Source organism: Octopus sinensis, linkage group LG21 (assembly GCF_006345805.1).
Source record: "Octopus sinensis linkage group LG21, ASM634580v1, whole genome shotgun sequence".
In the NCBI taxonomy this organism is placed as follows: domain Eukaryota; kingdom Metazoa; phylum Mollusca; class Cephalopoda; order Octopoda; family Octopodidae; genus Octopus; species Octopus sinensis.
The window spans coordinates 6,112,932-6,122,931 of NC_043017.1; the positions used below are offsets into that span (position 1 = coordinate 6,112,932).

At 34.3% G+C, this 10,000-nt stretch overlaps 1 protein-coding gene across 1 annotated transcript in view; it reads left to right on the plus strand.

Moving 5' to 3' along the window:
- LOC115222753 (rhomboid-related protein 3-like) overlaps positions 1–10,000 on the plus strand; it is a 425,612-nt gene that overhangs the window by 164,567 nt on the left and 251,045 nt on the right. Inside the window, exon 5 of the mRNA XM_036511760.1 lies at positions 2,233–2,256. Coding sequence (XP_036367653.1) covers positions 2,233–2,256 — 24 coding nt within the window. The remainder of the gene's footprint in view (positions 1–2,232; positions 2,257–10,000) is intronic.

Sequence of the window (10,000 nt, forward strand, 5' to 3'; positions counted from 1 at the left end):
TATATATATATTTATATATAATATATATATATATATTATATAATATATATATATATATATATATATATATATATATATATATACATATATATATATATATTTATATATATATATATTATATATATATATATATATATATACATATATATATATATATTTATATATATATATATTTATATATATATATATATATTTATATATATATAATATATATATACATATATATATATATATTTATATATATATATATTTATATATATATATATATAATTTTTTCAAATTGCAATTTATTAGGGTAAAATTGTAGTTTTATTTTGTTTTTTTTGTTTTTTCTTTTGTTTAGCAGCTGTTTATCTCCCCTTTTGTTTCAGGTAAATCTGAGGGTTAACCTTATTAATCCCGAGGGTTAACCTTATTAACCAACCCAGCTGAAACTGCCTCTGGTTCTGTAGTACAAATGTCTTGTTTTTCACCAAACCTTAGTCACAATTTATGTTCTTAACACTAGCTTAATGATAACTAAGTTATTTTAGTAAATTCTTTGTTATATTTAAAAGTAATTGAAAGAAACACAGAGCATCTCAACAGAAATATGGTAACAAAAGGGTTAAACAATATATAATAGAGAAACAATTCTTAATCCTTTTGATACAAACCCGGCTGAAACCAGCTATGGCTCTGTATTACAAATGTTTTGTTTTCATAAGTTCTGAATTAAAATCTTCCACCAAATCTTAGCCACAATTTATGTTCCTAACACTAGCTTAATGAATACTAAGTTATTTTACTAAATTCTTTGTTATATTTTCAAATTAATTGAAAGAAACACAGAAAATCTCAAAATAAATAGAGTAACAAAAGGGTTAAATGATTTCTTGTATACCTTCATGTGCTATTCCTAAATATATCAGCAATCACCTTACCTGTTCACCTTACCTATTTCTTTACAACCCACAAGGGGCTAAACACAGAGGGGACAAACAAGGACAGACAAACAGATTAAGTCGGTTACATCGACCCCAGTGCGTAACTGGTACTTAATTTATCGACCCCGAAAGAATGAAAGGCAAAGTCGACCTCGGCGGAATTTGAATTCAGAATGTAACGGCAGACAAAATACCGCTAAGCATTTCACCTGGTGTGCTAACGTTTCTGCCAGCTCATTTTCTGCAAGCACCAAGGTCCTAGATTTGCTTTCCACTGCATGACACCCTTTCCCATAGAATTAGGGTCACTATCGTTTTATGAGAGTCATTTAGTAGCTAAAAGCTGAGTAGAGGCCAGATGCTTGTGTGTGTGTGTGTGTGTGTGTGTGTGCAGTGGGAATGCATATATAGCACTAATGTCTATGTCATCATCATCACCATCATCACCATCATTGTTATCATCATCCTTATCATCATCATCATCACATCATCATCATCATCACCATATCATCATCATCATCACCATATCATCATCATCATCATCATTGCCATCACCATCATCATCATCGCCATCACCATCATCATCATCATCATCATCATCACCATCTTTATCATCATCATTGTTTTCCATGTTTGATAGAAGCTGGCAAGGCCAGGGACCACATCAGGCAACATCGTCTGTTTTGGCATGGTTCCTACAGTTGGGTGACCTTCCAAATGTGAAGAACTTAACAGAGTGTGCAGGATACTCTTTACGCAGCACCAGTGCTTTTTACACGGCACCATCAGCAGTGTTTTTTACTCAACACCCGCACCAGTGCTTTTTATGTGGCACCATCATCGACAGGGTTACCAAATACCTTGCAAGAGGAAAAAGAACCCTCAACTAGGAGGGGGAAGTAGTATTAAATGGAATCCCAGGAAGATGGCTTTGTGCTAATTGAGAGCTTAAAAATACAGAGAGAGACAGAGAGAGGTGTTTTGCTTTAAAGTAGATACAAAGATAGCCCAGTTGGAAAAGAAAAAGGAAAGGGAATTTGTTTACATTGCTTTTGAAAGGAAATGAAACACAAATAGAGTATTTTGTTAGAAATATCATTGAGGAAGAATGAAACCAAATCGGACTAAGGCATCGAAAGATGTTAATATGGTCATGCAGAAAACAGTGCATTAACACCAAGATACTGTCTTATCATTCATTAGACTATTGTTTATCTATTGTGATACGAAATAAGTAAATGTAAGTCAAGTAATTTGTCTTCAGTTGCTCAAATACTAATGGTTGTATTTCTTATTTCTATTACAGAGATGGAAAAGTCATTTTGATAAGGTAAGGTTATATATTCACATATATATAAGTAAATAAATATGCATGTATACAATCATACATACATTTGGAAGTGGAAGGAGATGGAGTAGTGGTATTTGGGGTAGGAGAGTGCCAAGATGGCCAATGTATATGTATATGTTTGTGTTTGGTGGTATCTGTGTGCATGTGTGTTTGTGTTTATGTGAGTGATGTGCATATGAGAATGTGAGGCAATATATATATATATATGTGTATATATATATTGTGATTTTTTTCCATCTGTCTAAATGTTTTCCCAAATAAATATGCACTTCCTTTTAGAAGCTTCAAAGAAACTATAAGCTGATGCACAAGCATTTAGCTCTGAGCACATTGCATTTTATTGCAGAAACGGCTGTAAGCTAATGAAGTTGATAATATAATTCCATATCACTTTTCATTTCTTTAATTTCATACAACACTCTGTACTCAACTAATGATATATTCTGAAACATATGCATATTGAGATCTAACAGTAGGTTATCATTGTTGCTTTGCCTAATCAAAATCTGCAAATATATGAGCACACACAAACACACACACGACTAGCCTGGTAATAACAAATGCTTTGATTAATTTCTTTTATTTGAAAAGGGGAATTTTTCCCCAAAATATTATTGGATCATTAAACAACTTACGCATGGTAATTCGATATCTTTTGTTCTTGATTTTATTCACAGTCATTACCTTACATATTTTACCTAACTCTTCACCTGCATTTCATAATGGTTTTTATTTTTCTAAACATTCTGATGTACATGTATTGCAATGCTTCGAGCAAATGACAATACATTTATGTATACATAGATACATAGAAACACACACACACACACAAACACTCTTCTGGTATATTACAAGAGATGGCAGTTCTAAAGATCAAAGCCGTATAATTGAAGTAGAATATATATAATAAGCGGGCACCTATTTTCTAGTTGTTTCTCACAAAAACCAAAAGCTTTATATTAAAATCTGATTTGTTATTTGCATTCAGTTATAGATGTTAGGCAGGTGTGGCATGCTTTGCAATAATTCAGGAAAGGCGGCTTATATCTTTTGTCTTTCATCTTTTGCTTGTTTCAGTCATTAGACTGCAGCCATTCTGGAGCATCACCTTGCAGAATTTTAGTCAAACGAATCGACTACAGTAGTTTAATTTTTGTAAATACCCCGGTACTTATGTTATTAGCCTATTTTGCTGAATTGCTAAGTTGGAGGGATGTATATATATATATAAAGTTAATCCAAACAAGAAAGCACAAAAAAAACACAACAACGCGAGGACATGGAACAAATATAGTATTATTGGACGCTCAGGAAAGAAGGAAAGAAGGAGGGTTTAACGTTTCGAGCGGAGCTCTTCGTCGGAAACATAGGAGAAGGAAAGATCCAGAGAAGGGAAGACAGAGGAAAAAAAATTGCCAACGGTACACACGAGGTCACATTTACACATATATATATATATTATGGCTGACCCCTCATTATCGAGTATGGCCATTGCACGAAGCTTAACTGTTATTGGTGCTGTGATCGAATGTGACTTTTTAGCCAGCCAAAGATCTACAATGTCTTGTACAAAATTGGCAACTAAAACCTTTACCGGTAATAGCTGGCTGTAGTTGTAACTGGGCTTCATGTACCTTTGCGTGTCGTTTAAGTCCTCCTGCCGAATTACACTCTCTTCCACATGCCCGACAGATATGATTAGTATGGTGTGTTACACCACCAGTGGCCACGTTGTCACTCATCTGTCTCGCTTTATGACTACGATGGAGAAATTATACAAAATATATAAGTAGATGATGAGTAAAGCACCAACACAGTTTCGATTACCTGTTGTTATCCATAGATTTATTGTAGGAACTTCGTAGTGGCAGTAGGGGTAACATTGTTACTATTATGCAAAAGTATTGTAAGTCCAAAACGTTACTTTTTCAGAAAATGAATAAACAGTTTCACCATTCCATAGCAAAACCGTTGTACTACACTTTGACAATTTTTGATATCTTGGCATCTGAAGCAGCTGGAAATACGATAGCTTGACCAAAAGAACCAGCTATTGCAGACAAAAATAAATATTCAAAAAACAACATTTGGCCAAATTTGGTCATACAATAGTCTCACATAATAGGAACAATATATACATACATACATATATATATATTATATATATATATATATTATATATATATATATATTATATATATATATAGGAATAAATAAATGGAGTTTAACGCAAGTGTAAATCAAATATTTTTACTTTCGACACATGTTTCGAAAATTCCACTGATACTATTCAAAAGAATAAATGGTATAAACAATGCAATCTTCTCCTCAGGAAAGTGAAAAAAACGAAACTCGCCAATAAGATATTTTAGCAAAAAATTATGGATTTGTATAGCGATTGACAGAACGCTATTAATAATGTTTAAAAAAAGTGTTATATGATATAACGTCATAAGTAGCTAACAAATTTTTGCTACCCTGGTAACTATTTATTTATTTTTTCTGTGTTAATTGTTAACAAGGTAAAAATACACTCATCTATGTATATATATATATACACTCATCTATGTATATATATATATATATATATATATATATACATACATATATGAAAGAAGGTTTGAAAATGTAATCTTAAAGATGTTTATTCACTTGACCGGTTTCACTTGATTAGAAAAAGATTGTCAAAAGTAAAATGTATATATACATATATATATATTAACACATAAATATGTAAATATGTATTTATTTATGTGTGTCTAGATGTATACATAAACACGTGTATGTATATATATATATAACAATTGCAGCTTGGAAGGTGTTTATAAGCCATTTAAGAAACACACAAAACTGTTAGATTCACTTCAACATTTAAATTTGATTTGTCAAAATATTTTCGTTTGCTTTGAGATGCAGCATGAAGCTTTATCAGTGAACAAGTCGCGGTCTCAAAGCAACGAAAATATTTTGACAAATTAAATTTAAATGTTGAAGTGAATCTAACAGTTTTTGTGTGTTTCTTAATGGCTTATAAACACCTTCTACGCTGCAATTGTCTTCGTTCCATCACACGATCTCAGATCAAGTCACTTGCTATGCAAGTACATCTCCGTAATATATATATATATATATATATAATATATATATATATGCACACACACACATATATATAAGGGTGTGTATACAGAAAAAGTGAAATGGTTTATTTGATTCTCTCCTGTATAATTGGCTACAAAAAACACAGAGTAATGCTGCAGAAGAATTTGACAATATCAAAAAGGGGAGGATGATGTTTTTTAAATAAGGTATATTCCAGAAGAATCCTTTCAGAAATTGTACAGAGTGAAATAACAAAATAATGACAGCTTGGGAAAATAATTGATGTAAAATAAATATGAAAATATAAATAAGAAAAGTTTTAAATGGTAAAAGAAAAGAGGTGTAACTGTGGCATGTGTGTATGTTTATATGTGCATTTATGTGTATGCGTGCATGTATGTGTACATACATATATACACATATATATATATGTATATATATATATATATATATATATAATATACATATATATGTATATGTATATATATATATATATATGTAAATTTATAGGTACATTTTATATATATATATATATATACACATATATCTGCATATATTCATGTAAGCTATACATACATACATACATACGTATATACACACACACACACGTGCACACAATGTAAATGAAGACATCAAAAGAAAAGAACTGGAAACAAAGTTTAAAAAAAAATTAGTAAATAGTAAATAAAAACAAATGTTTCTTGTTGCTGCTCACGGTGGAAGAGATGAGGTTGTCGTTGGGGAAGGTTAGCTTGATTTAACCCTGCAGCCTCTATTGATGAGTCAGATATAATTGGTGAGATATGTCGACCTTAGGGTATAGCAATATAATATTACTTCACATGAAAGGTAGGTAGGTAGCAGCTAGGTCTTTTTAATACATCACTGGGGGTTTCTCTTTATCTCTTTTTGCTGCACACTTAATAACCTTTTGTGTAATGTGTCAATGTGGAACCACAACCTGCTATGTAAAATGAAAAGAAGAAATAACATAGGCACCCACCTCCTTGACATCATCATCATCATCATCGTTTAATATCTGTTTTCCATGCCGGAATGGGTTGGATGGTTTGGCAGGGAGCTGGTAAGCCAGAGAATACAACCAAGCTCCAATTGTCTACTTTGGTACGGGTTCCACAACAGGATATTTGCTGTTCTTCAAAGCATTGTCTTTTTTACAATATCATAATCCTGCAACAAATTCCAATTGTGTCAAGGTGTTTCTGAAGGCTTTTCATCACCAACTCAAGTGCTCCAATCACAAGCCTTGCTCAAGGACACAACATGTCATGGGAAATTGAACTTATGACCTTACAGTCGTGAATTAAATGCCCTAACCATTAAGCCATGCACCTTCACTGTTATTACTATTATTAAGGAAATGAGTTGGCAGACTCATTAGCATGCTGAGCAAAAATGCTTAATGGCATTTTGTCAATCCTTATGAAATTCCACTGAGAACAACTTTGCCTTTCATCCTTTCAGGGTCGAGGAAATAAGTACCAGTTATGCACCAGGGTTGATGTAATCAACTTTACCCCCCCCCCCCACTGGCTGGCATGGATTGAACAGTTTGACAGGAGCTGGCAAGTCAGAGAGTTGCACTGGCTCCCTTGTTATTTTGGCATGGTCTTTTTGACAAGATGCCCTTCTTAATACCATCTGCCTTACAGAAAGTACTGGATGCTTTTTGTATCCTTTTTATGCGACACCAACCCCAGCAGGGTCACCAAGTAATTGGAGAGATGAATTCCTCAGCTGAGAAAGGGAGTGGAACAGTGGTAAGCAGCTTTGTGCCAGGTGAGAGGCTAGAATATAACAGAGGGATAGAGATGGGGTGTCTTACTATGGAGGAGATATAGAGTGGGACAGACAGGATGGGCGTTTTTGAAAAATTTCACAAAATCGTTAATTTTAGCTGCAAATAATTTTTATTGATACCAATGTGTTCGTATTGAATTAGTATTTGTCAAAATCAAGTGCAGAAAACATCAATCATTTAGTGTCCGTTTCCATTGATGTATTTTCTGAAGGTGTTCTTGGAAGTTGGTCTCCATTCTCTCCAGCATTGCTTTGTTGACCACCCCCCACCAGTCTCCTATTCATTAGTGTACCTTGTGTACGAAATGCATTCACCCAACGTAAGATTGTGTTACGGGTGGGAACAGCCTGATTTCGGTGAATGTTGAAGTGGCACCGAAACTCCCATTGTTATCTTAAAAATTGACACGCCAGGGAACAATTTGCAGAGGTAAAATACAGGGTGGCCATGGTTGGCTTGATTGTCTTTGATCATAGTTCAACATGCAGATCGTGGTCGACTTGGGGTTAAATAACCACAATGTTCACCATCATCATCATCATTCAATGTTCGTTTTCCATGCTGGCATTGGTTGGATGGTTTGACAGTAGCTGGTAAGTCTGGGGGGCCACATCAGGCTCCATTGTTTGCGCCAGCATCATTTCTACTACAGGGTGCCCTTCCTAATGCCAACCACTTTACAGAGTGTACTGGGTGCTTTTTATGTGGTACCAGCACCAGTGCTTTTTACATGATAAACAAATTTAAGAGTTTAATTTGTATCAAAGACTGACTACAGATTGCACTAGAAAATTTGCTATGGGCGCCTTCTGCATGAGGAATATAGAGTTAAATGTGAGCTAGCATGTAATGGGTTGAAAATGTTATTTTTTTAATCATTTAAAATTACACCTGCAATTGGAAGAATGTTAATTAGTGTTAATGAAAATTACTCTCCAAGGAGCCATGGTAGAGAAGGTGCTAGAAGTAGAAACTAAATCTCCTTCAAATCACACCATTATTATCTTAAATAAGGAAAGCGGACATTAGATAATGTAGTTAGAGTTACTCCACAAAAGACAAGATGGTCATGGATGGAATGGATTTGATCAGAAGTCTAGTGGATCAGGTCTGACCTGGGGCTAAACAGCACCAACGTAGATACAATTAGAACAGTATTTAATTGCCTTCTGAAACAGATTTTGGAATTTAAAGATCAATTTTGATATTTTAATCAATTCTTGGATGGTTTTCTAATGAATCGTGGCACACTTTTACAATAAATTCTGCCTGCTTTTTATAATAATTGGACAATTAATTAATTGATCATTAAGCTAGGATTGATTAGCAAAGCAATTTGTGAATACTTCTTTTTTTAACAAGAAAAAAAAAAGAAAAAAATATTCAACACAACACGGAGTTAGAAACCAGGGAATTACAGCATAAAATGTGCTAATGAAGTAGCAAATAGGAAGATGTGAGACCTGCTAGAAATAGCAGCTATAAGTCACTCATGTCTTAAGAAAGAAGGACTAACTACACTATGTCTCAATAACAAACATGATGATCATGGTTGGAGTATTTTTAACCTTGAGTCTTTTGAATCAGTGTTGACTGCAGTTAAACAGCTACTTTTTACAATACAGGTGCAGAAGTGGTTGTGTGGTAAGTAGCATGCTTACCAACCACATGGTCCCGGGTTCAGTCCCACTGCATGGCACTTTGAGCAAATGTCTTCTACTATAGCCTCGGGCCAACCAAAGCCTCGTGAGTGGATTTGGTAGACGGAAACTGAAAGAAGCCCTTCGTATATATATGTATATATATATATATATATATATAATATATATATATATATATATGTATGTGTGTATATGTTTGTGTTTGTGTTTGTCCCCACAACATCGCTTCACAACCGATGCTGGTGTGTTTACATCCCCGTAACTTAGCGGTTCACATTATAAAATGTGTCAGGAGTTGAAGTGACTGCAGAGCAATGTGAAATGAAGTGTTGTGCTCAAGAAGGCTATGCATCACCTAGTCCAGGAATTGAACCTACAATCTCATGATCATAAGTGCAATTCACTAACCACAATGTCTTACTCATGCATACATAATATATATATATATATGATATATCATGGCCCTCCATCGGTTATGATGATGAGGGTTCCAGTTGATCCGATCTACTGAACAGCCTGCTCATGAAATTAACTTGCTAGTGGCTGAGCACTCCGCAGACATGTGTACCCTTAATGTAGTTCTCGGGGAGATTCAGCATGACACAGAGTGTGACAAAGCTGGCCCTTTGAAATACAGGTACAACAGAAACAGGAAGAAAGAGTGAGAGAAAGTTGTGGTAAAAGAGTACAGAAGGGTCTGCTCCACCCTTGCCAGAACCTTGTGGAGCTTTAAGTGTTTTCGCTCAATAAACACTCATAATGTCCAGTCTGAGAATCGAAACAGCGATCCTATGACCACTGCCCTAACCACTGGGTCATTGCACTTCCACTATATATATATATACACACACACACACACACTCACACACACACACACATAAAGTAAGCTCTCAAAATTCGAAGTCAGTTCATCCAGGGTATCTATTTCCTCATTCTACAGCTTTCTGCCAAGTTGGTGAGTTAAATTCTTTGTTCGTAGCCTGATTTCTGTTCTACTTGTTATATTTCCAGAGATATGTAGTTGTTTCGAGGATTTTTTGAATCTAATTTTCACAACGATACTGGCATCTCGTTTGCCCTATCATAATTAAAAATTAATTATAAAATTTTGGATTTGCCATTTATCAGCATTTTGCTTGCT